General features: G+C 39.2%; 1 protein-coding gene across 7 annotated transcripts in view; it reads right to left on the reverse strand.

Annotated features, from left to right (window-relative positions):
- The window catches only part of LOC150085455 (uncharacterized), a 1,845,429-nt gene that overhangs the window by 1,415,997 nt on the left and 401,492 nt on the right, over window positions 1–27,940 (reverse strand). For 2 of the 7 annotated variants that reach the window (XM_090374039.1, XM_090374038.1), the window contains exon 1: window positions 5,721–6,946. The exons of 3 other annotated variants lie outside the window; for them this stretch is intronic. In XM_090374039.1, the coding sequence (XP_090230165.1) occupies window positions 5,721–6,725 (1,005 nt within the window). In that variant the 5' untranslated portion in view covers window positions 6,726–6,946. Of the gene's footprint in view, window positions 1–5,720; window positions 6,951–27,940 lie in introns of those variants that run through there. 2 more of the 7 variants (XM_090374040.1, XM_090374044.1) reach the window with 2 other exon arrangements.

Genomic DNA, 27,940 nt, shown 5'->3' on the forward strand with positions numbered 1-27,940 from the left:
AAACTCTGTCAAGGTAAGGCCGTATGTGTGTCATGAAACAAAAAAAAAAAAAAAAAGAGAGAGAGAGAGAAAAAAAAAAGAGGAGGAAAAAAAGTTTTTCATCCCGCACGGGATGAAGTGACAGGAAAGAAAACTGTTTGTGCTGAGGTGTAATACCATGATTTTGCCTTTTGGCTACCTGGAAGCAATGGCCACCTAGGTGACTGCTTTCAAGTACTCGTCCCTAGCCGCTTGAAAGCAAGGCCTCCGCTACAAACAAGCGCGCCCGTCCACCTTGGGAAAAGAATTTACCCAGGGAGGGCATGTCGTATTAGAATTAGAGAATGGGGGTAGGGGTGCACCAACCCAGAATGCACCCCAGTCTAGAGGTGCCAATGGAGGAGAGAGAGAAAACTTCGTTCCATTTCCTGATTTAGAGAATGAGAGTTTGAGCTGCCTTGTTAGGAGGTGCCCCCCCCCCCCCGACCAACGCAGAGCGCTAAAGGGGAAGGCTTTTCCACCAGTAGTGCCAATTTATGTCCAAGTGGCTACTGGCTCGTTGGAGCTGTTCTCTTGTTCCTTCGTCTTCGTGCAAAGGCTCCCTTGGCAAAGTTCTGGAGTGCCTTGAAGTTATCTGAGTTTGACACCAAGCATTGGAGGTTGTCTTGAGCTAGTGTGCTTTTGACCAGATTGATCTTCAAGTCTGTGTAGATCGCGCAGTCCAGGAGAACGTATTTCCAATTCTCATCACACAGAACAGTGCTCTTGCACTGTTCTGTGTGATGGAGTCCAAGTTGGTGCAGCTAATTAAGGGACCAGTGTCCCGTCAGTATAAAGGTTGTTTCCAGTGCTGGGGAGTACCATTTCCGTACTGCTCTGGCCGCCATTTTCTAATCAAACAGTTCACAGGTAGGAACTGTTTGGTTAGAAAGGATATTATTATTATGTCTATGCGCCTCCGTAGCCAGGTGGGAAGGAGCAGCAGTGCGTAGCACGCGCTTCTTGATTAGACCGGGGTTCGAGCCCGTCACCACCATGTACGGAGGATGCGGAAAGGTCAGGGAATGACCACCGCATATCCCGGAGCAATATGGCCTTAGTTGCTAATGCTCCTAAAAAAAACCAAATAACTAACTAATTATTATGTCTAAGGTGGCACCGAATGGCCGCCCCTAGTTACTTGGTACTGGGCCTGGTCTAGTATTTTAACAGTGCCTCATGCACCAAAATCCCGCACCCACCGGAAGTAGTGCTATACCGGTGGGTGCCAGCGATCGCGATCCCGCTCCCAGGCTGTCCACACCTGAGAGCCAGGTTAGAAAGGATAAAAAAAAAAAATCCAGTTATTTCGACAAGGAGGGTTGCTCTGCAAGAGCGTGTACTGAATCATAGCAGAGTGTGGCGAATTTTACATCGCCAATTACTGTACCCCTACCATATTCAGCGTGTACAAGGTCTCAGCAACAAAGACTACTGAGAGTGAACCCTCTCAGAGTGAACTTCTGTCCGTAGATGAAAACAGTGTGTCCTGAACCCCCAATTTTTAAACAACATTTTGTTCACTGACGAAGTTGGGTTTACTTGTGATGGTATTTTTAATTTTCGTAACTGTCACGTTTGGTCGGACGAAAATCCTAATGCAATTCACGAGTCACGACATCAGCAACGTTTCTCGTTGAATATCTGGCAGGACTACTAAGAGACCGTCTAATTGGACCAACTTTCTGCCAAACAGGCTAACAGGAGAGCTGTACCTTCAGTTCCTGCAGCATGTTCTTCCAGACCTCCTTGATGATTATAATGTTCCACTTCAGCAACGCCAGAACATGTGGTTTATGCATGATGGTGCACCAGCACATTTTGCTCGAGTTGAGACTCGGTATCTAACTAGAAGGCATGGTCAACGGTGGATAGGTACAGGTGGGCCTGTAATGTGGCCTCCCAGATCACCAGACTTAAAATCCTATGGATTTTTGTATCTGGGGCCATGTAAAAAGCTTGGTGTACACTTCTGACATTAACACAGTTGAGGAATTGCAGCGTCGGGTTGAAGGAGTCTTTCAGCAAATCACAAATGACCCAGGAATGCCTGAGAGGATTCGCAACTCAATGCAGAGAAGACTACAATGCTACGTACGGATGCAAGGACAGCATTTTGAACATATTTTATAACATCCTGTGGTGTTCAAACCAAAAATTAAAAATGTATTATCTTATGTTTAATAACACCACCCTTAGCAAAAGGATTCGCAGGTTTCTGCTAAAATGGTGCTTCCATAGTCAGTGGCGCACCTTAACAGAAAATGTGTATTATCTCGAAAACGGTTCATTTGCGGCCCGATGTTCACTGGGACTCTTTTGCTTATTTTAGTTTGTACTTTTCACCTTTAAATTATTGACCATCATTTTTGAAACAGCGTGGGCGCGTATGTGTGTTTCACTTGTGTTAATTTTATGCTTACACAGACAATTATGTCAGAAAATGGTGGCAGAAAGACAACGGTTGCGTTTATATGAAGTCGTAGTTGCTATTAATGTCCTCCACATTTTCATTCTGAAGCAAACTGTATATAGAATCTGGTTTTTGAATAAATGTAGTTTGGAAATTGTAATATAGGAAAGCAGCAACAGTAATACAAACGTGTCATTTGTTTCTGCATTAAATGAGCTCAACAAAGTTAAACAAATAAAAAGGCAAGGGAACTCAGGTCACAAGGCACCATTGTATTGTATTGTACTGTAAATTGCGGACATTCTGTGACGGGTTTAGCTGCTTGCGAGATGAAGGGGGAAAGAGACCATTCCTCTTCCCCATCCCAGGAAAATTAATGGAGGCGCTGGTTAAAGAAGCATTGCAGGATCATCTAGACAAGACTTCAGTTATAGTTCGGACGCAGCATGGGTTTGTTAAGGGGAAGTCTTGTCTGACTAATTTGATTGGATACTATGATGTAGTCACAAAGGAACTGGATGCAAAGAATAACTTTGATATTATATATTTGGATCCTAGAAAAGCCTTTGATACCGTTGCACATGGAAGACTGCTGCACAAATTTGAGCAGTGTGGCATTGGAGGCAAATTTCTGCTATGGATAAAGGGATGGTTGAGTGGGAGAAGACAGTGGTAATCAATGGACACTACTCTTCGTGGACTAATGTTATTAGTGGAGTCCCTCAGGGTTCAGTGTGTTGAGTCCATTGTTGTTTTCTGTATTTATAAATGATATTGATGATGATATATCAGGCTTAATGTCCAAATTTGCAGACGATACAAAGGTTGGCAGGGTTGTTAATGACAGTACACTGCTGCAACAGGATCTAGAAAAGTTGAACAGATGGGCTGAGAGGTGGCAAATGAAGTTTAACATTGACAAATGTAAAGTACTACATATGGGAAACAGTAACCCCAGAATAACGTATCAACTCTCAATGGTACTATACTGACAGTGGTAGAGAAGGAAAAGGACCTGGGAGTAATTCTGCAGGCAGATATGAAGTTTTCTGAGCAGTGCAGACGGTCTACAAGAGTAGCTCGTGGTGTCTTGTCAATGATATACAGGAATTTTTCTAGCAGGGATAAGGAGGTGATTATCTCCTTGTAAAAGGCAATGGTCAGGTCACACCTTGAGTACTGTATACAGGTCTGGAGGCCTCATTTTAAGAAGGATGTAGAGGTGTTGGAACGAGTACAGAGAAGGGCAACAAGATTAGTGAATGGAACAAAGGGTTTCTCTTACGAAGAAAGGCTTAAGTTTTGCAAATTACAGTGTCTGTGTACCTGCGAGGTGATCTGATTGAGGTGTAGTATAAAGCATTGAATGGTTTGAGCATGCTCAATGCGGATGGGATTCTTCCTCTTGCTCAGAATAATCGCTTTTGATTTGATTTGATTTTTGATTTGGTAGTTGTTGGCGCATCGGCTTCTGTGGCCATATTGCACCTCCCAAGGTTTTTGCAGTACTTTGATCCAAGCCCGAGGCGGGAATCGAACCCGCGACCTTTGGGTTGCCGAGCAGGTACTTTACCCACTCGGCTAGCCCGGTCGGCCAGAATAATCGCCTGAGAGGGCATAAATTCAAATTGAGGAAAGACGGTTGTAAGATAGATGTGCGGAGGTTTGCCTTTAGCCAGCGGGTGGTTGATTGCTGGAACAAAACTTCCATCTGTCGTTGTAGAAGTTGTTAGCTTAAATAGATTCAAGGCAGAACTTGACAAATATTTGAAGCGAGTGGATGGGTGAAATAAGGAGGGTTTTTTTTTTTTTTTTGGCTGATGCTATATAAGCTTGCTTTCGTGCATCTTGTGCCTTTGCTAATCAGTGGTTCCACTTGAAAAAAAAAAAAATAATAATAAATTCCTGGGATAATCAAAAAGGATAGGAAGACGCCAGAAGAGCAACTTACCCCACTCGCCTCATCAAAGCTAAAAGAGGAAGGGGGCAATGAGATTTTAAACTGAGTAGAACAGCTTCCCTTTGAGCAGCAAATTTACTGCAATGCGGGATTTTTGCGGCACTACACTTACGCCGCAGCAAGAGAACATTCAATAAGGCCCTAGTTTTAAAAAACAAGTCGAACAATAAATTATATCATTTATTGTATTTCTTTCATCCTGTATACATCAAGTTCCACAGGATGGACTGCTTGATTATTTTTATTGGAATGGCACTTTATGTTGCTCAAAAGTCTAGTCACAAACTTCGAATGTTCGAGCAGTGCCATCCTCACTTTGAAACCAATAACCAGAAGGGGAAAGAGGGAGAGGAACTGGTAATAAGAATCGCCTACCAATAAGACAAGCTGTCTTTTGAAGTCCGAAGAGCAGGAATGAATTTTTACTTCTAAACGCATTCAGTGGTTAATAAAAAAGACTGCATATTTATGGCATAATGCATTCTCAAACTAAGCGACGTCCCGTTTTCAATAAGCTAAGGGCAGTTTCTATAAAACAGAAGTAAATTCTATGCACAAGAAACTCTTTCAGGAAAATTTATTCAAAAATAGTGACAAGTCTAAAATCTCATCTATTTTAAACCTCCTGCACAAATTTAGTTTGAAGAAAACCACATAGTGAAAGTTGAGCCACACCTTAATTGAACAAATTATTACAGTTTTCAGATTTCCTGTTCATAAAATGAAGTGTGAGATCAAAACAGTAATACCAGTTCACCGTGACCGAAACCCAAAGCTGAACTAAGAGAGTAAACTGGGATACGACACCGGGAGCAGTTCTCAAATTTGAATACTTTATAAACATAGGCATCCATAATTTTCATACATATCATACAGAAAGGTCTAAGGAAATCATTATTCATACTTCTTTTTTATTATTAGTATCCAGCTAAGTTATTAAACTGTGTTAATATGATCGCTTATTTTACATCCAAAGGTGCAAAAAGTTTACTTTTATTGCGTAATATGTATACTATTTCTTATATTAGACATGGTTTATCATATTTTGGCAGTGATAATTTATCATAACACAATTTTAAAAAAATTCATAATTACACATGCTTTAATAAAAATTTTTAACAGCTCAAATTTTCACATTATTATGTAACATAAATCTTAGAGGGCACCAATGTCAATGTCTGCACACGTACTGTGGAAGCTTTTTACCTACCTTATATGCAACTAACTCAAATTTCGATAACTTAGAAGCAATACTGGCTAGTTAGTATAAATTAGAGATCATAACAATTTAATACTTTGATGACAACTTTTTCAATATAACAAACCTACCTTCTGCTTTTTCCGAGGTTCAACTGTTGTAGTTTTCTTAGTGATACGCTTTGATTTTTCAGTAACTTCCTTTCTTGGAGATGATCGTGTTTGCTCACTCCGATCAGTTGTTTGTCGAATAACGCGTTCAGTAGTTGACGTTTGTAATTGAGGTTCGCCCATTTCTGAAGTGCTGGTAACTTTTTCTGAGACCATTTTATGCTCTCCACGGCTTGAAGAAGTCGTATGGCGAATAACACTTGAAGTATGAACAGTGCGCACACCACTTCGGATATCAGATGACTTGGTAACTTTCTCAGATTCCTCAGATATCGCATGAGATCCATCCTGGAAGACAGCTTCTAACTGGTCAGGACCACTGGTTTCCACGGTTCTTCGTATTATGTGTCTGGTTGGTACCTCGCGACTTTCACGACTTACCCTAACAACGCCATCATCTGAACCGACGGTCTCCACGGTTCTTCGTATTACTTGCCTAGATGGTACCTCACGACTCTCACGAGTAACTCTAACAACACCGTCGTCTGGACCGATTGTTTCCACAGTTTTTCGTATTACTTGTCGGGTTGGTACTTCACGACTCTCACGAGATACCCGAACAACACCGTCATCTGGACCGACGGTTTCTACGGTTCTTCGTATTACTTGTCTGGATGGTACCTCGCGACTCTCGCGAGTTACCTTAACAACGCGCTGAGAAGAATGCATCTTTCTGTGAATAGATTCACTCCATACCACTGAAACAGCAGTAACAGAACCGAGAAGAGTCACCACAATAACACTAACAGCAAACGTATGAAACCAATAAAGAGGACAAACACACTGGAAATCTTCCGGTACGGTAAACCTCTCTTCAATTTCACCGATTACGCAATCTCTGCCACCATTCAGGATAGGCCCACCAACCAAATATAGGATCGGTGCTATTAGCAATGCTGCTGCCACTAGAAGCAACGCAGCTCTGTAGAATGTTCGTGCTTTTACTTTGGGTAGAACCCATGTCATCCCGCCCTCTGGTTAAATATGCACGCCGCCCTTTCCTTTCCTGGACCTGCTTGACAACTTCAGGGGATCTTGGCCTAGCTAAACCACCATTCAGCCTGTGTCAGCAGACGGGACGGAACCAGTTAGCCGGCTCTCGCGAACACGTGCAGAAACTCCTGCCGCAAGTCGTCCCACGCAGTCGGTAACGACTCTCAAAACCGATGGAAAACAATAACAGCTGTTGGCGTAAGCTAATTCGGTCAGTCTCTTAGCAGGATAAGACAGTAAGTAATATCCTTCGTTTGTGGTGTTTCAATAATTAAAAGCGATCATATGAAGTCCTGAAAAATATAGGATAACACTTCATAACCTCAGCAGCTCTCCGAAACAATCCCTACAGTTTCCATACTGCCGCAATATGTATGACACTGGAGAAATGCCACTCCGTCTGCACGGTTCGTCGATATTCTGTCACTACTACCACACCCGTACACGTTCAGTATCGTCGTCTTCCGCAATGAAAGTCGCCCTCTACAGAGTCGCCAGTACCGCAGAAGTCTGCGCCGTAAATTGGCTATCTTAAACAAACTATGATATCACCAGACCCCTATATAGATTAGCTGCCAAATCCAAATAAATCGGCGATAGATAAGTCGGGTGACAATTTCGCTCTGGCTTAACTGACATTGTTAGAAAGGTCATAAGTCACAAAAAGTGTATATTTCACCCGCCTATTAATCACAAATATCGTTATCCTCTTTAACTAGCAACGCAGCATACTGACGCACTTCACCTATCACATTACAGCGGACGTCCCAGCAGAAAAGGTTCAAAGGTAAAATATAAATAAAAATCTTGAAAGTTGCATAACTGCTGCACACACACACACACACACATACATACATATATATATATATATATATATATATATATATATATATATATATATGGGAGTTCTTTTCTAATAGAAATTTTCTACAACGAACTTCAATACAAGAATTAGGATTAGTACACGCAGTTCAGTTAAAATCGAACTATTATAAGCTGTCTGTACATTAATTCGATTTCCTCCCCTTAGTGCGAATAACATTACTTGTGGTGCTCCAAATGAAAAATATTAACAAACAGAACGCTAACATTTGCCAATAAAAAATAAGATTAAGATTCAATGCGCCAGTCCTCTTTGGTGCTGACATTAAGATGCCACAATTAATTACGAAAGCATTAGAACTTGGTATTGCGCAACTACCATTTCAATATTTTTGGAACACTTTTCTAGAAGGTTGAATAACCGGAATATATCAGCTATTTTTTTTTAAAGTACTTATCAGCGATTTGAACGACATTACAGCCCAATTCTTGCCCTTTTAGTAGGAGATAAAAATTATACAGTAGTCAAGGACCCAACCGTGAGGGAGGCGACATTTCCTGCCTAGCCACCTTCCGCGAAGAAATTATTCGGAGTGCATGTGTTCGAAAAGTACACGGCACTGAAACCTAAACAATTTCTAAAGCAACCAGGTACTGTGTGTGTCTTGAACAGTATTTTAATAAAATGTATTAAAATACAATAAATTAGTGCTTCAATTAGTATTTTTGGTAGCAATGGGGCCTTTATATAATAATTTTCCCTCCCCCAATAAAGAAAGCAACAAAAAATGTACTTTTTTATACAAGAGTTCTGTCGTTTTCTCTTTTAATACTAGTATAAATCAGAATGAACATAGGATCATTTAGAAACTGAGAAAAAGACAAATATAAAAATATAGACAAAAATTCTATATGTAGACTACTGTACAAAAAAAGTACATTTTTGAACAGGAGTTATGTCGTTTTCTCTTTAAAAGCAATACAAATGACAAGGAATATAGGATGCTTTGAGAAAATGAGAAAAAGACAAATATTCTGTGCGTGAGAGAGAGAGAGAGAGAAATTATAAATAGTCAGATATATATTTTTCCTAAGGCGCATACCTACTGCGCCTTAGTATAGTCCAGACTATCGATTTATAGTCTGGACCGAAATTCGTCAAGGGTTGAAAAACGCAACCAAACAAGGCCAGAGTTTACGAGACGTATTAAAGTATAGCACATTTTCTCACACATCTCAGAGTATTTTCATAGCCCTTCTCTTCTACTTTGCATTGTCTTATACAAATTTTCTAAATAAACAAATATTAGGACATACTAAAATATATTTTTACTTTATTCTTTTTAGTTCGGAACCCACTCTCTTCTTTCCCCAATCCCCTTAAAGAAGCTGCTAAGGTACTTAAATGTGTGAATCCATCCATAACGATCTATTCATAATTGATAACAGTGAATCAACCCATAAAAATCAACATCATCATCACATATACCATTTTGAGCACTCACTTTTCTTTAGTTCAGATTTCGATTTACAAAGTTAAATTTTTAAAGTATTTATTTGCATTCTGTTATGCTAAGCTCTGTGGCATAACACATCTGTTATTGGTTTTAACCATTGTATTTTAACCATAAAATTTTTAAAAAATAAAAAAATCTGTTAATATCAGAAATATCTCAAATTCTCAGTCTTATACAATATTCTACTCTCAAAGCTCTCGCAAGATTGAGAAGAGAACTCAGCAAATTACATAAGACACGACTGTTTCAGTTCATCCGCTTACGGATTTCGTGACGCGTTATACTATCAACCCCCAACTTGATTAAATAAATCCATGGATGGCACTAAAACAAGAGACCAACCACTCATAAGTATGGCTGGTCTCTCCAGCCATTTAATGACCAGTAACCGAGACACGTTAAAATCTAAGCCTCCATAATATTGTGAATATCATTATGACCAGGACCGTGAGCCTTTAACTGCATTACTGTAATTCATATTTCCTAAATCAGTATAAAAACTGAGTTTAATACTCAGTAGTGACACCAGTTTATAATTCAAAGATAGTATGGTGCTTGTGCAATCTAAAAATTCCATAAAAGAAATCCTGCAATATAAAATGTTGTTTAGAGTGTCTCCAATTCGTTCCTGTTCGTAGCCTTACAGTTACTGTACTAGTTACAGCAGCAGCTGCTCTTTCGCCGTGTATAAAGAGAGCTACAATAATTCTCCTATCTGAGCGGCAGCAGTTTATATGAACTTTCTTTAACGCCATGACGAGTCTGTTGGTCTCAGATGCGGCAAACTACTGGCCCATCTACAGAAAAACTAAACGATTAACAGTGAAATAATACATGGGTGAAAGGGAGAAATCTTACGCATGCCAATTACATCTCCTTATTACGCAATGATTTTCTCTCAACCCCATGTATACATGCCTGTATATATAGGAAATATTTCACGTTTTTCAATAATTCATGGAAAAGATTCGTGAACACTGAATAGCTTTATTAAGAGGCCTTGACCACCACGAGAAAACATAATAAACGTGTTAACTTTTTTAACGCAATTCATGGCACAGGCCAGGAATACCTTTGTTTTAGAATTATTGTCCGTCGCTTTCCTTTCGAAATAATCTGCACTTCACAATATCCGGTTTTGGTACTTCATTTCATCACGAAAAAGTATTCTTGCAGCGATTATTTATTCCACCTACACGGCACACAAATTAGTTAAATCAAGTTTTCGAATCACGACATCTGATGAAGAAACAGAAGAAAAACTATATACGAGTACATACCAACTGCATAGAATAAGCCTACCCTTACTTCCCGCAATATTCTAATATGTGCATAAATTATACATACGCATAACAGGACTTTAGTCCACTTTCTAGGAATGAGTTGCTAAGTAGACAACTTTGTGCAAGAAAAATCAAAACTTTTACTTGAACGGTATTAATCTTTTCCTCGGTAAGATACTACAGTGATCGAAAAAATTAACAGAAAACGTAGAAAATGTGGTGTAACTCGAGCAGCTTGGGATAAAGCAGGACAAAATTTGGTATGGTGGTGTATTATAGAATTACGATGAAATTAGAAGACAGCGAGAAAGTTCGACAGGTATAAGAATTACCAAAAAGACCACATTACAGAGGTCGATACAAGATGCTCGAAAACATGGTCACATGACATCAGTACGGCGCATGATCCCTCCAACAGCTAAACAGGCCTGGTAGCGGTGAACCATGCTCGATATAAGGGTGTCTATAGGATTTTGTGGCAAGAAATCCCATTCTTTCACCAGCACAGACCTTAGCTCACCAAGTGACCGAGGGAGTTGGCCGTTGGCAGCAATGTGACACTCAAGGGCGTCCCACATATGTTCGATGGGATTTAAGTCTGATGACCGTGCTGCACCCGACAATCGTTGGACATCTTCAGTTTAAAGATATTCCTCCATCACTTAAACTCTGTGTGCAGTGGCACTGTCGTGCACGAAAAGAAAATCTGGGCCAACCACATCCCTAAAAGGTCGCACATAACAGTTCAAGGACCTGTTCTCGGTACCTCTGCACAGTTAGGGGAACCCCTATCAAAAGCATACAGAGGGATGCGGCCGTTGATCATTATGCAGCAACACATGAGAAAACCACCGCCACCGTAAGTGTCCCTTTCTCTGATATTGGAGGGATGGTACTAGTTATATTTTAAGTCTGTAAGTTAAATTTTAAGTCTGCAATATGTCTACAGATATATTGCAGATGAAATAACGTCTAGAATCTGTTTGTAGGCTAATACGGGACTCATCAAAGAACAGAACTGTACCCCATTTGTCAGCTTCAAGTCACATGTTCATGGCACCAGTTTCAACGAGCTCTGCGTAGTTTGGGGTTATTAGGATACAAACCACTGGCTTCCTTGCGTATAGTTCACGATCTGCCATCTCAAAAAATCATCTAAACGACGATGACCTGCCATCCTGAGGACTGGAGTGTCAAGTACTCAGGAGATGTGGCTATCTCACTGAGGAAGCCAAAAAACGGGAATTGAAGTGATGTGGTAGCAATCCGTGTTTTTATACGTATGAATAATTTGCATAATGCTCTGTAAGGTGATAGATCGATTTCTATTGGATACTCGGAATTTGCATGCCAGAATGCCTATAATATCAAATATTCACCTTCTGCGACAGTGTACACAATAAAATATTCATGAAAAACATTTTGTTCTGTTAATTTTGTCGAGCAGTATAAAAAAGGGTTTCATTACTCTTAAGTATATCGTCCTTTATTCATAATTAGATTTCAATCTGTTTCGATGATTTTTGCCATCTCTTCAGAAGTTGAACACAGATCCCATCAGTGCAGGGGGAAAAAAAAAAGTTATATTTTAAGTCTGCAATATGTGAAATACAGTCTCAAAACACTTGCTGGTAATAGTTAAGCGATAAAGGGCCAAGAAATGACGTTTCCAAACACCTTACGCGTGTCGAACAATTACATTCATGCTACAATAAATTCCTCAATTACATTCATCTCACACAAATATAGTATTCCAGCAATATAACGATAGTATTCATTATCCTCAAACATCTATAGAGACACATCGTGTTCGGAAAACAGCCCATTACAGAAGCCACGGATTTTTTTTTAGGTGATATGTATGAAGAGAGCAGACCAGGGAGAGTCGAAAGCATGACTCTCAGAACAAAAAAAGACCTTCTCTTCCAACGAAGTGTTATAAAGGGGGGGGGGATTGCTCCACAACGTACAGGAGATGGAAGTCGATTACAGAAAGTTCACAAAGACAAATCTTATAAAAGACGTATCATGAGGGAACAGCTTTCATCTTCAGCTGAGTGACTGCCACCGTTTTTACATCGCGCTGTGTCTGTAGCATGGAAAAAAAATGTTCTTTCATTTCCCGTGTCAATAATTTTTTTTTTTTTATCAGTAATTTTTTTCTGTATTGGTTAATTTTTATGTTAAACCCCTAGCATTTTCGCTGTTATGGATATTGCATCAGGCATCCATGTAACTATTCACTGATTGTAATAAAGATATTATTATTATAAAATCTCAATCTATTTCTGTGAAAAAAATTTATTTCAACGCGAAGATATGATATTCAATGAAAATGCCCAAAAATAAAACTTAAGTGTTTTTATTCGTTTGTTTTCAATAAAATTCTACACCTGAAACTGAAATAAAAAGATTATTTAGTTGTAATTTTGAAAAGAATTTAGTTTTTCAACCAGACTAGGACTTGATGGTCACCCAGTAACAGGACACCACAATGAATATACTGTATGTCTGCTAATCAGAGTGCAAAACAAGTGTCACCCTAAATCAACCGTTAGAATCAGGGCCAGTGCTATCATTGGGCCAACTAGGCAGTCACCTAGGGTTGGAGACCTCAGAGGGGCGCAATACTGACCTCATCCTATACTTCCGTTGGAGTTTTGGGGGGCGCTGACTTCAGGATTTGCCTAGGGCGCCAGTTGCTGGAAGCCCTAGAAGAATACTACCCATTCATCCAAAGCATGGAAAACGACCATTTCAGAGTCTCTCAATGGTAGCAGAAATACGTTGTTTTAGAAATCACAAATCCACATTTGGCTGGTCACAAATCAGATGCATAAACTGCGATATGACGAAAATGTACAAGTAATGGTCTCATGCAGTTTCAATCAATTTGCCTGTCAGTCAATTTGCATATATATATATATATATATATATTTTTTTTTTTTTTTTTTTGTGATTCTTGATTTTAATAGTTCGAGCACAACCGTTCAAACAGATGGATGGCGCCAACCTGAAGCATAATTGATAAGCAATTGAAGCATAAGTGGTTGTTCAAGTGAAACAGAAAATGTATATAAAGAATACCCTTGAGTAACGATAGGATTAGTTCTTGAAAATAGTTTCGCTTATCAAAGTATCTTTAAGCAAATAGAGTTTTCCCATAAGAAATAACAGTACTTTGAAGAGCAGGGAGAGGGGAGTTTCAGCCGTCTGACGAACTTTATCTATTTCGCTAAAACTTCATTTACAAATCTAGTTATCCCTCGTGGTGGCACAATACTGTACTTACCGTGTCCTTGTGCACCCCATGGAAAAGTTCTAGGAAAAGTTCTTCCTATGGAAAATTCCTTCTTTTTCTGACGGGATCTGAACCTAGGTTCAGATCCCGTCAAAAAAAGAAGGAATTTTCATGGGCCGTTTTCACGGTGTGACCAAGTTAGTCGGAAACAGTTACAAAAACAGCGAGCTATGTAAACCCCCCCCCCCCCCCAGGATACACGGAATTTCCATTCAGCAAAACAGACCAGCGAATACACGAAATTTACAGTCATAATGCAATGAGGCCTCATAACATTAGTTGGGGGAGGGGGGGAAGGGACTTAAACATTAACTAAATATGCGTACTTAAACATTTGTATTTGTTTATACTCCGGCACGACCACCAGGTCAATGAAGTTTACAATAAATCAATCAATACAAATGTTAATCGTATTTAGCAGTCGCGAGCTTGAACCCAGGTCCACTCAAAGAGCGTGTGCTTTTGCTAGATTTATGTCATAAACATACTGATGTACAATGTAGTTACAATTTAATGATATATAAACAAACTTCAAACAAAAAGGAGAGGAAAAAAATACGCTAATATGCATGAACAATAAGAGTAAAAATTACATGAATAAGACTGCAATTTATTGTCTTACGGAAAAACTGATATCTTTAAGAAAAATATTGCAAGTATTTAATTATTAATTTATCAAGAAAATATTATGACCCACATGACCTCTTATGATATTATCCTATAGTGACAATGCTTTGTCAAAACAGTGATAAATTGTTCCTTGTAGACTGACGTGAGGTATATAAAGTTACAACTTAATTCCAAAAAAGGCTGTCATAATAGTGTCTCAATTTTTATTTTAAATGGAGGATTACTCTTTTTTGGCGATGGCATTTGTTTGAAATGTACTGCAATACTTATGGCAGCATTTTTGTGAATACGTTTGTTCTGCTGTGAACAATTAAGAACATTGCATTAACTATACGCAGTTTAAACTACGTGGCCACGAAGCACCCAAAGAGGACACAATAGTACTGACTTAAAATATTTGGGAAATAAATAACAGCATTATGTATTTTATGATTTCTAGTTTATAATTTCAGCGTTCTTACTGAATTTTACTTTGTCATGCAAAAGATTATACAGCTAATGCTGTAGAAGTTTAAACATGACGCAGAACTGGATAATGGCTCTTAATTGATTCTTGTTTCATTTTCACAAGGGACCAAAACACCGGGAAATTAAGTTGCACAAGACTACCATGTGAATTCATTAACCGACATGGGGATGAAATAATCAAAGTAGAATAGAAGTACAGTACTACATTATATTTTCTGTATAATCGCTGGTACGCTTTAGGTATTTATCTCACCATTGGACGACTACATGGATACCCACTTCGAAGAAATCGCTATCACGAGACCATGGCCAGTCATTGACGCCTTCTACAGGATACTTTCTTCATTCTATATTATGGCAGGACAAACAACGACATGTAACCCGAACTGAAATACTGAACTTTTCATAGTGAGTTTTCTGAACTTTTTTAGCACCGAGCGAAAAACCCTTGAAAAACTTTCACTTATCATTGATGGGATTCGAATCCAAGATATTTCCCTTTGACAGAAGAAACTGTTACCCAGTAACCCACGGAAGACCCTCAAAGGATGCAACGTACATGTAGTATTACATTAAGTCGTCAAGGCGATAGCGCTACAAGTTGCAATTATACAGTATTATTCACGCCTTTAACAACCCAGATGCTTTTACTATCATATAGAAACTCTTATAAAATGCGCATCATTTAGCATTAGCTTGTAAGAATGAAACAAACAAGTCAAAACAAAAGCCAATCCCCTTAATGAATGAAAATTAGCTGCCTCAAGATGAGCACGAAACATTTCATAGATCATTTAATCACTGCCAATTCAGTCACGCAGTGATTCACAGTCTCACGAAATAGCCACTTCTAACGATCTCTAACAGAATACTAACAGGTGATTCCCGACAGGTGCATGGGCCACGACAAACTTCAAGCCATATAAAATGAGAATTTTATGGGCTTCAGTGAGAAGAATATAACTTTGTTGATGTCAGCAGACAAGCATCGTGACTCTACTGAGAATGAAATACAGTACTGTGTGGTAATTCTCCGTTCTTCGTACTAGGATTAGTAAAAACTGAATATTTTCTTTAATTTAACCTAGGATTAAAATATAAAGGCTCAGAGGACAACGAAATTAAACTACATAAAGTCTTCTTCCATTGGATTATCATTTAGTCACCTTAGTGGTAAAATGTTTAACAATGAGTATGCGACATTATGAGACACTCAACGCCATAAAACAGATAACTATGGTCAAAATAAATTCAACATACAGGTGAAAGTCATTTACTATATTCTCCGTGTCGCACTCACGCTACAGTGCCACCCATTCTCATCAGCAAACTGTTGATATAAGAACAGCAGCGCTTATTCCCAGCGGTCAGCATCATGAAATGGATGAAAGGTACACGAAATGAGAGAGAAATGAGAACTAGTGAATGATCTTCAACCGCCTAAAAAATTTCTCATCTTAAATATATATACAGGGGCATATTGGGGTGGGTAGAGGGGAATATGCCACCCCACAGCCATGCGTATAAGTGTTCCTAGGTCTATTTAAAAAAAAAAAAAAAACCCACACACACTCAAAAACATGGTCGTCGTGCCCTCCCCCACGACACCTAGTTACGACTTTGTGTGTGTGTGTGTGTGTGTGTGTGTGTGTGTGTTACTACAAATTTCCACTTAAAGATACCAATGATATAATAACTAACTACATTAATCATGTAAATAAATCTCCTACCACATCGAAAACATTGCACACAATGCCTCTTTTGGGTATTAGCGAGAAACCGATTAAAAGTCGAATGACCTTATACAAAAAATTAATGCTACAAATTAAGGTTTTAAAAACTCGGCGGTAGAAGGAAAGAAGGTTGCAAAATCAGAGTTATCAATGTGGGGAAGGGGTCACGGGAGAAAAGCTTAATACAGAATAAGATACAGAGTTGACAGAACTAAAAGTAAGCATACTCAGAAGACTTCGTTGACCTAATGAAAGAACGGATTGCATTCAAATCTAGTATCCACATGCTTCCGAGGAATTTAAAAGAGGTGCGAAGAAAAAAAAGGTTTTCCAAAACTCACACCAGATGACAATTGCGACACAAATCCTTCAGTGGTTCAATACATTCACTGGCAGTCTCCCTCAAAACTACAGGGAGTGTATGCAAAAAAAAAAAACATATGTGAATTTTGTAATCTTGTAGATAAACTGCAATAATAAAGTCCGGCACTTGACAAACATTGTCAAATCTGATAAGAACGTATATCAGGATCTTCGGAGGTGTACTGTATGGGGTAGAGTTATTTTGTTTGTTATCTGGTTTTTAGAAGCATTAGCAACTAAGGCCATATTGCTCCGGGGATATGCGGTGGTCATTCCCTGACCCTTCCACATCCTCCGTATTTGATGGTCACGGGCTCGAACCCCTGGTCTAATCAAGAAGCACTGCTGCTCCTGCCGACCTGGCTACGGAGGCGCCGGGGTAGAGTTGTGGGGCTCGGCCGTAGACAAACAATCAAACCATTGAACGCTGCGGAATACTGGCTCCTGAAGTGGGCTACCTGGAAATGTCATCTCCCACCACAACTTCACACAACACCGATGGTCAAAGCACTGAATTTAACCAGATTCGCAGCCTTAATGACCGAAAGAAGACTAATCTTCACTATCGAAATGATAGCTGAAAGAATCTCAGTGCCCAACATTTGGGACAGTGCGTGCTGGCGGATCCCCCAACCGGCGCTCCGCTAACCCTGTTCCCTCGATCAGCGCTCCTTTTTAGAATCCGAAACCAGTTTGTCCCTCCTATCAGAAGTTGATTATTTCACCGGAAACCTTATGCAGTTATCCTGACTCAACCTCCATGCATATCTAAACCATCCTCCTTCAGCATCCTATACCTACCTCAATTTGTCAAAACTCTCGTTTTTACGCTTTCATGTTCAAATAAAGTTTTGGGTTTTCAAAAGAAATAATGCCCATTATTTCAGAATCCATCCGACTCTACCTATAACGAAATACAGTAGACTTTCAGAATAACGGCACCTTCGAAAATTGGCGCCTCCGTAGCCAGATGCAGCAGTGGTAGCACACGCTTCTTGATTAGACTGGGGTTCGAGCCCGTGACCACCAAATATAGAGGATGCGGAAAGGTCAGGGAATGACCACCGCATATCCCCGGAGCAATATGGCCTTAGTTGCTAATGCTCCTAAAAAAAACGGAAAAAAAATTTTTTTTTTTCCTTCGGGAATTCAATGTGCCGTTATTTCGATTTTTCCGTTATCTAGAAAAGTTTTATTTTGAATATATTTAATGCAGAAATAATGAGGCTAAATAAGAAACAGAGATTAACAAAATCAATTTTTTTAAACTACACATAAAAAACGAACATGTTGACGATTTCCCTACTTACTCCCTGCTCTATTTTCTTTATTGTATCAAGTTTAGTCAGTGCGGTAGCGCAATGGTATCGTCACGTCCTCCCCCACACCGAGTGGAAAATTCCCGGGTTCGAATCCCGTCGATGACGCGAGGAACTTTTATTGGCTTTTTTTCACTCCGTGGCTGAGTTAGTCGGTCTCAGATGTAGACAGCGGGGGACTGTGTTTGTTTGGTTTTTTTTTTCAGAAACTGGGTTTTCTTCCAGCAAAACAGGCAAATCGACCAGAGAACGCACTCAAATTTACAGACACAATACACATGGGTATATGAATTAACTTTCCGGGTGATCCTAATGTAACAGTTTCGTTTATATCAGATTTGTCACTAAGCTTTAATGTTCTTTTCTGTATGAGGTTTATTAACTTTATGAACCATAATGAGGGGTTTTTAATTTAAAATAAATGTAAAACAGCGGTATAATCCGTGATATCAGTACAGAATTCACTTTGAAAATGGCGAACGTAAATAAATATAGTAATCACGTGTCCCGCCGTTTTCTTTTCTTCCCTCCCCCCCGGCACACTGCAAGAAAACATCCAATCTCAATGTGCCGTTAGCTCTAATTTTTCATTATTTCGGGTGCCGTTATTTCGACAGTCTACTGTATCAATGAAATTCTCATTGAGTTATATACCTTATTCTCATATATCCACAGATTTTCATATACCATACACAATGTAATGTATATGAACTTAAAAAAAAAAGGTGGATATTTATATTTAACTCTATCTTATCTGTTTCTTTCTCGTATATGTAATTTGAGTGTTAAATACGACGATGTCATAAGACAAAAACCGTTCTATGTTATCAATATTTTGGTGGGAATTGAATGTTAGATGCTTTTGAAGCATCTATATTATTTATAAAGTGCGTACTTATACTGTGATATATTATTCTCTATTAGATTTTCGATATATTATTATGCTATTAGTTGGCCTCCGTAGCAGAGTGGCCGGGCTATAACACACTCTTTGAGTAGCCCGGGGTTCAAGCCTCTGTCTGCTGAATACGGTCGATCTGCCAACCAACCAGCACTGGACCAGCGTGGCAGATTATGGTCCATTTCCCTCAGCATGAATTGTTGAGGAGGCTTCCATCCTGCAGTGAGTTGAATGGCCGCACTTCACTTCATATTATTCTCCAGTATTCGTATAATAAGTGGGTGTTCCCCCCCCTTTCCAGTTTGCTATAGCTATCAAAAGAAAGTGCAAGTTATCTCCAGACTTGTTATGCTATGTTTGTGGATATTATATAGGTCAGAAGCAAGTGAAAAACACCATTAGTAGCACCAAGTTTTGCAGTTCATATGAATCCTATTTTGGAATGCATATGGACGATACAGAAAAGCTATGATAACCTCATTTCTGCTAATCTCATTTCATGGTAGTCTCGGGTTAACATTACAGGAATGCCATTAAGGTTATTATTATGTTAATACCACTCTTATACCACATGAAATTAATAATAGTTTATTAGGCTGCTTGCCTACATTACTATACATTAAAGTGACGTTTCGGATACCTTACCGATATCCATTATCAAACCATGCTGTTGGGGAAGCAGAAAATATAAAGGGAAAAGGTTTCTATTTTTTGTTTCCCCAACAGCTGTTTGTTTTATTTGGTTTTTAGGAGCATTAGCAGCTAAGGCCATATTGCTCCGGGGATATGCGGTGGTCATTCCCTGACCTTTCGGCATCTTCCGTATTCGGTTGTCACGGGCTCGAACCACGGTCTAGTCAAGAAGAGTGTGCTACGCACTGCTGCTCCTGCCCACGGAGGCGCCGTCCCCAACAGCATGGTCTGATGATGGATTTCGGTAAGATACCCGAAACGTCACTTTAATGTATAGTAATGTAGGCGAACAGCATACATTACTATACATTATAAATAAATAAATTTTCTGTTTATACTCCGGGACGACCAAACGGTCAGTGGAGTTTACAAGATACACAGAATACAAGAAACAGCACTGCATTCAGCAGTCACGGGCTTGAACCCCGGTCACTCAAGGCACGTGTACTTATGCACCCGCGCGCCTGACCACTAGGCTACGGCGGCCTCTTACATTAAGGTTATTAATAACATTACTATGTTATTAATAACCTTAATGGAAAACAACCACGTACCATCCTTCCTTAATCAAATCTTGATCTAGATAACTGGATGGACTACATTTCAAAATTCAAAGCCAATTCCGCTTCTACTGAAATTCCTCTCCAAAACTCTCAATTTGCTCCTACTGATGACCTTTCCATAATTTTCATCACAAGACAGCAACTGATATATGCTATTAACTCCCTGCGTCCATCCAGTACCGCAGGCCGAGATAAGATACCTCATTTCATAATTAAGTGCCTTAGCCCATACATCCTAGATGCATTGATCTCAATCTACAACTCTGTTCTTTACACACGAGTTTTCCCTGCTCAATGGAATGAATACACTGAGTCCACTGCCTAAGGTTAAAGCGCGAACAAGCCTAAAAGATTTCAGACCAATCTCAACTTCTTCCACCCTTCACAAACTTTTCGAAAGCGTACTCCTTCCAGCATTAAACAAACAGCCAGCTGATGCCACAGGAGCCGATATGGTTCCATTTCACAGTCGCAAATAGATCCACCATAAAAAACATCATGGCCACATTGACATCAATTCTTCAAGCCTTCGAAACTAAATCCGAATTAGCTATTGTGCACGCCGATATTGAAGCTGCTTTTGACAACCTAGACGTCACAGCCCTTCTCAGTCTTCTGCAATTCTTCTTCAGGATTAATGGAGATCTACTAGCTTTCTTCGCCGCCTTATTGAGGAATAGAAGTGTCCACTTCACAATGAAGAAGACCCACTTTACAAGAAAAATCAATGCAGGAGTCCCACAAGGTGGCGTCCTGTCTGGCCTTCTTTTCTCAGCCATTCTAATTCCTTTTATGAGTCCCCATGATTATGCTCTAATATATGCCGACGATATAAAGTTTCTTACCTTAATCCCACCGTCTGCAAACCCAATGGCAATTACGTCTTCAATCATGGAGAACTTCACCGCTCTTTCAACTTACTTGAAGATGTTTGGGTTAAACCTTAACCCGTCAAAATCTGCAATAATGATTTACTCATTGAAACAGCAACCAACAGTAATTCAACCATCAGTTTTAAGTACTGTCATCCCAGTGGTTACCTGCTATAAGGACCTCGGTGTCTATTCTGATCCGAAGCTGAAATTTAATGTTCACACAGAATACCTCCGAAAGCGATATAACACCCTACGCTGGAGAGCGAAGCAACACTTACTTCAATTCCAATGATGCCGCAACCACTACAGGATATCTTCAAACCACTGTTTATCCGGTTATTTTACACGCTGATGAAATTTGGGCATCTGCGTCGCCCTCACTTCAAAAACCGGTGTTCCTCGAGTGGATTACTTGAATACTGGACTCTGAAATGGGCCACAAATAAGCATCGCCGACCCCCTCAATTGAGAACAACTGACATGGCTGAGCAGCTAAATGTACCCCACTCCCGAGGTTAATTGACAGCAGGCGTTTAATGACTACATTAAAAATGTACATAGGAGTCATAAACGCCCCAAACATCTGGGATTTCTGTCAGTGGCACAATCCTCTGCCATCCTTGAGGTCAGACCCCACGCTAATCCTCAAGTACAACCGGTTGAAACTGTGTAGTCTGTTCCTATCTGCCTAGGCACTCCCCAAAATTCAGGCACTGCTTCGTCTTAGAGTCAACCTACAGAAAATGGCTACCGACTACAAATACCATCACATGCTCCTCGAGTGGATTACATCTGTGGAACTGGGATACGACATTCAGTTCCTTTTTATATTTTCCTATTATTATAATTTCATTTTTACATGTTTAATTTAGCGTAACTCAATTTCCCATGTAACTATAATTTTTGCCAAGTTAATCACACATATAATGTAAAACTCCTGGCCATGTCGCCGTGATGAGAATTATTGTTACTAACATGTACCGTACTTAGCAGCAATAAAGAAGTTTACTATATTATAGGAATGGTTTCGTGGTAGTCGTATGTGTATTCCTTTTATTATCCTCGAATAATAAAGAGACCAAGAAACATTATGATAACTACTACGTTTGTATGGTGGACATATTAAAGTTTAAAATGTCTGCGGATAAAATTTTTCAGTCACTAGTCAGTGCGCCCATGCCTTTTTACATGATAAAGTCATTACAGCACTCAAATAGTGTGAATCTCCTCAGACAGCTGTGTTTACGAAATATGTGACAGCATTACTGGATCTGTTGCAAGAAAACTTCTGGTATATCGTGCTGATTTGTAAATTTCCAACATCGTGGCCGCCTCGTTCCCTGTAGCCCCAGTAACTTTTGACTATAAGGTTTTTGTTGAGAGAATTTCACCACGCTGACTTCTGCACTTTGAAAACTTGAAAAGCAACATCATAGAACATGTGTGAAACATCACGATTGGTTTGGTCATAGTATTGGAAACATAGTGGTACTCCATGTTCCACTATGTTTCCAATACACATTGACCACGGAATGACAGCTATTATGTTGAAAATCAGTAACCATCTTTTGCACCCCTGCTGATGAGTTCCTAAACTAGTTTTCTTCCATAACCTTCGTCTTCATCCTTTGAAACATACAGACTAAGTTAATGAAATTCATTTGTTCCTTAAGTGGGCGGAGGCATCAGAGACTGTCCCACTATACAATTTCAGAATTTTATTAATATTTGGAAATGTCCAAAGTGATAAATGATCTTTTATATCAATATAATATGAAATATAGTTAAAATAAGAAACTGTCTTCTGTTATACCCAGTGTCGATTTAAGACCATATCATTTTATACAAAAAAAAGGTATACAGTATTTAGTATTAAGAAAAAATATTAAAAATAAATAAATTTAAACACACACCATCTGATTAATTTTCTGTTTCTACAGAATGCAACGTGAAAGTTTGCAAGATTCGGAGAAATCAATATCTCTCCGAAGAATAATGCAGGCCAAATGAAGCTGAGGTAACTATAAAACGTGTCAAGACTGGTAAATTCAAGATGAAAACATAGGACATAGAAAGGCGACTCAAAGAAAATTTCATGATCGCCCAAGAGTTATATTCTATTTCTTTAACACAGAGAAACCACAGGAGCCAAGCATCCATCCATCCATCCATCTCTCTCTCTCTCTCTCTCTCTCTCTCTCTCTCTCTCTCTCTCTCTCTCTCTCAGTAATGAAAAGTTTCCGGGCATAATCTGTTTTCCCCTCACCAAGACAGATGGAACAAGATATTTCTTCTGCACTTGAAGCAACTATTCAGACGTGTCCCTCCTCCTCCTCCTCCAAAATTAATAATATCATATGAATTTGCACCATTAACCACCGTAATTCTTGCGGCCGACATAGCTCTTCAGTCGCATAAACTCGTACAAGCTCTTTCCTTGTCCCACCAACAGGACAGCAGCAGCTGTCTAAGCTTGGTGCAAACAACACCGTTCTTGGCGCCAAGTTTCCAATGAGCTAATCTCTTCTATACAGATAAATGAAGATTCAGCCTTTAAAGTGATTTTTATAATGAAAGCAGAACAACACGTACTCATTCTTCTAACATTAGGAAAAGAGTGGAGTCGTGTGATGGTAGACATGATGATAATGAATGGCCATTGGCCATACTGGCCATATCTTCGAGGAAGGCACCCAGAGCACTAAAAAGTACGGGAAAGAAATTCTTGAGTCCTATGGTAGGCATTTTAGACGTGCCATAGGTCTTGAATTAATTTTTATTGACGATGTCTTCCACATGGGACTCGACTCTTCAAGAAATCCTTCCGGTAAAGTGGTCAGCTAGATCTGCGGACTTGAATACGAGATGCTTTGGAGAGACAAACAGGAGAACGTCAATCTCCTAACAGACTCCTGCATACTCTAAGAGGGGTAAAATTTACTCGCAAGGTCTTACCATGTAAGGCCTTGTAAACAAATATGAAGAACAGAATTTATGCAAATTATATAGCTGTCATACTCCCTATTAAACACCCAAATTATGATGGACTGTGCCTTTAATTTTGAGTAGTCATTATCTAATTATGATTTATTATAAAACATGCATAATTCCTTTCAAACTGAATATAATTTTGTCGTATAATAATACTCTCAAGGGAGATTTGTTACAATTCCATATCAGATTTTATGATTCTAACTAACTTTTGGACACCAGTGTAGTAATTCTGGAGCTCTGAGCAGCCGCTTACCAGACATGCTTATATTTGTCACTCTAAGGTGCCATTCTAATCCTTTTCTTTAACTATAAATGTGAAAATGGGTTTTGCGCCTTTCAGTAGAGAACTTCGTTTCAATAAACTATAAGAATTGTTCTATAAAAATCTACCAACTATTGTAACTCAAGGAGTACGGAACGTGTTTTTTTTTTTTTTTTTTTTTTGTAAGAAAACAGTTCCAAGTCAATTTTGCTCTTCGTCGCTATAAGTCGCAATTTTGTAAAAATACGATAAGATCTGTTCAAATAATGTTATTCGTTTTGATTGTAGTCTTCTAATTAATTTTGCTTACATAAGTAATCTCAATAACTGAAGTGAATAGAATTAAGTTTAATATTCACTATGAACTAAACTGCTGATATTTTGGCTGACAGATTAATCTGTTTAATATCCGAAGTAATTAATTCTCGGAAGAAATTCGATAAAATATTACTGCATGAAAAATAGTAATCTGAAAATCACACTACACCTACTAAAAGATAAGAACCCTATGTCACGTGGGAGAAAAACGCTGCAAATGCTTTAAGCAAATTATTTTAATCCACATTACACTCATTCCGAGTGATGAAAAAATAAAAATAAAATCAAAACTACTCCGCGGTCACCTTCCAAACTCCTTAAATGATCCATAATCTAGTCCCTACCCTGCACCGTAATTCAACTTATGTTGCCTTACAAAGCAATCACACAGCAAAATGGACAACAGATACTTGCCCTATTTAGGTCTCAAAGACTAAATTGGGTGAGGGAGTTCAATATCAGCAACCATCGTAAGAATGTCCAAAGACGCCCCCACAGTTGCTTTCCTTTGACATAATGAGGTGGAAACCAGAACCAAATTAAGCCTAAGGTAATAAATCTATATTATCGCGTGCTTCAGTTTAAAATGTTTAAATATCTGAAATCATATCAAAAGGTTGACCGTATGCGGAAAAATATTCCGATTAAAACTACTTTTGTCGTATCCACATACAAGGAAAGTAAAAGCAAATACAGAATAACGAAGTGCCTAATTACACGTGTTAACAGAAAGACCCGACCCATCTCGTAACAGCTTGATATTTAGGCCACAGCGGGGCGACAACCGAAAAGCTGCTAACAACACAGCGAGATCTGTCGTGGTTAAAGGAGCAGATTGCCCCTTGACTCACACACCCTCCTACATTCCCAGAAGTTTGTTCTACCAGATTTTCCCTCCCTCTTCCAACACAACCACCCTGCCCCAGGTACAACACAAGAGACCATTATAGCTACACTTCCTTCTATGGTAGAAAGCGTCTTAAAAGCGTAGGCTGAAACCAGTTCTGTAGGCGTTAAGATATTGAGCCATATGTTGTCGAGAGATAGGACAAAGTGACGTAACATGCACAGTGAATAGAAGGCATATACATTTGTATTTCACAGGAATTATTTGAAAACTTACAATGGTGCGTATCAAAATTAACTATTATCGGAATATAAAGAACTTGAAACGATTGTTAAGAGTAAACAACCTCTTTTCAAAAAATGGTTCATGATTCACCCTGGAATTAACCGCCGTGTCTGATTACTTTCGTAAATAATAAATATCTCGTATGAAGAAATTTGTTTGCAGTTTCCATTAACAATGACTTTTGAACCAGGCTACAATAAACCATAGTTTTATTTTCCCATTAAATACATTTACCTGTTACATAATAAAAGAGCTGAACTGAGGGGGGGGGACGCTATATGTCATATCGATGTCTTGCTAGCTGCCTGCTACACCTCTACTCATCCATCCGAATGGATGAATTAGAAAAGAGCATAAAAAATTCATTGTCACACGTTTCACAAATCCATGACTCGTACACCAATTTCATACACCAGTTTTAGAAAATTAACATACGCAAAACACAGTATCAGTCGAGTTGCTGTTGTATTTTTGATACTCCGATATTCCCCTTGCTCTCCGCTGTGTTCGTAGTACTGAACCACTTTGTTCACTTCCGTTAGTTTCCATCTCAAACTTTGCGGCCAACAGATAACACAATACTGTGCAAAATGATCATGCCTTGAAACAAAATGACGACATGTGGCAGATCAATGATTTTGTTCTCAAGGCTTCCTCTGGAGTGCACAAAGGCCTACCTTTCGAAGATTTGAGGGGCAGGGCGAGTAAGAAGCAAACCGCTAATGCATTATTAAAAAGAATGTTGGAATTTATTAAATACAATCGAAAACTGTTATTGCATATGCATTTATGATAAGTTTATTCATACGAAAATGTACTGATTTCATTAAAACCTACACGAATGGCCATTCATCGCATTCGAAAGGAGATCGTCGCAATATGAGGAGGAAAGGGGGTGGGAATGAGAATACAAGGTGAGGCAACTAAGACCATGAAACATTCTTAGTTAGTTCAAGGCATAATCTTCCCTCCTCCCATAAAAATAATATAAAGTCCCTGTAGCGAAATATTCCTCAGCTTAGGCTGAAAGTGAGAATCCAATTCATGAGTGGATTAAGACGATTAATTACTTGAATTTCCGAGTTTTTTTTCCTCAAGGAAACTGGAGTTTTTTGTCCAGCAAACCGATCACAAAACACACGTAATTTACAGACATGATAATAATATACACGGCTCAATATGGCCTAAGTTGATAATGCTCCTAAAAAATCCTACAACAACCAACTAGTCCGAACTTTCCAAAATCCATTGTAGTGATGTTATTCAAAGACGTAGAAGTAGAAGGCCTTAGGTAATATCTCAATGGGGGAAGGAAAAAAGTGGACGACCTCAAACTCACTTCAACCGTTTGACGAACAGTAAACATCATGGAGCAGCCCGAGAGAGTTCAGGACATTAAGGAATACAGTACATGTACACCAAAAACCCATAGGGAGTTTGCATATCCTTAGTAAGTGCTGTAGATGAGTCCAATAGTCACCAGAGAGAAAAGCGTGATCTAGCTGAGTGGTTAGGAGCACCAGAAGCACACGCTCTTTGAGTGGACCGGGGTTCGAGCCGTGACTGCTAAATACGATTAACATTTGTATTGATTGATTTATTGTAAACTCACATTGATCTGGTGGTCGTGCCGGAGTATAAACAAGATAATTAAAAATGGCATTTGGAGTGGTGTCATTTCTGACGTTATATAATGTTCACTACAGTAGTGACTGAAGAGCGCTTCCTGTGGGGTGAACTGTCTCAAACTTTACGTTTGGGGCTGATGTGGGCCTGATTTGGGCTTTGTTCGTTAGTCATAGTGCCTGAAATCGAAGGCATTTCGATCGAATGACGAAGGTCATGGATTTCGAAATCACGAAATAAGGCAAACATGGATTTCAAAATCATGCTGAAAGTATGCTGTGACAGTACTATTGGAACGGGCCCTGTTAGTATCAGCATGACAGCGCTCCATGTTATACGGGACTGTTTTGTGGGCAATGGCGTCAAAAAGCAAGATTGGCATGTTAGA

The sequence above is a fragment of the Mastigoproctus giganteus genome, chromosome 5, assembly GCF_048544385.1.
Source record: "Mastigoproctus giganteus isolate SK-2022 chromosome 5, ASM4854438v1, whole genome shotgun sequence".
Taxonomy (NCBI): Eukaryota; Metazoa; Arthropoda; class Arachnida; order Uropygi; family Thelyphonidae; genus Mastigoproctus; species Mastigoproctus giganteus.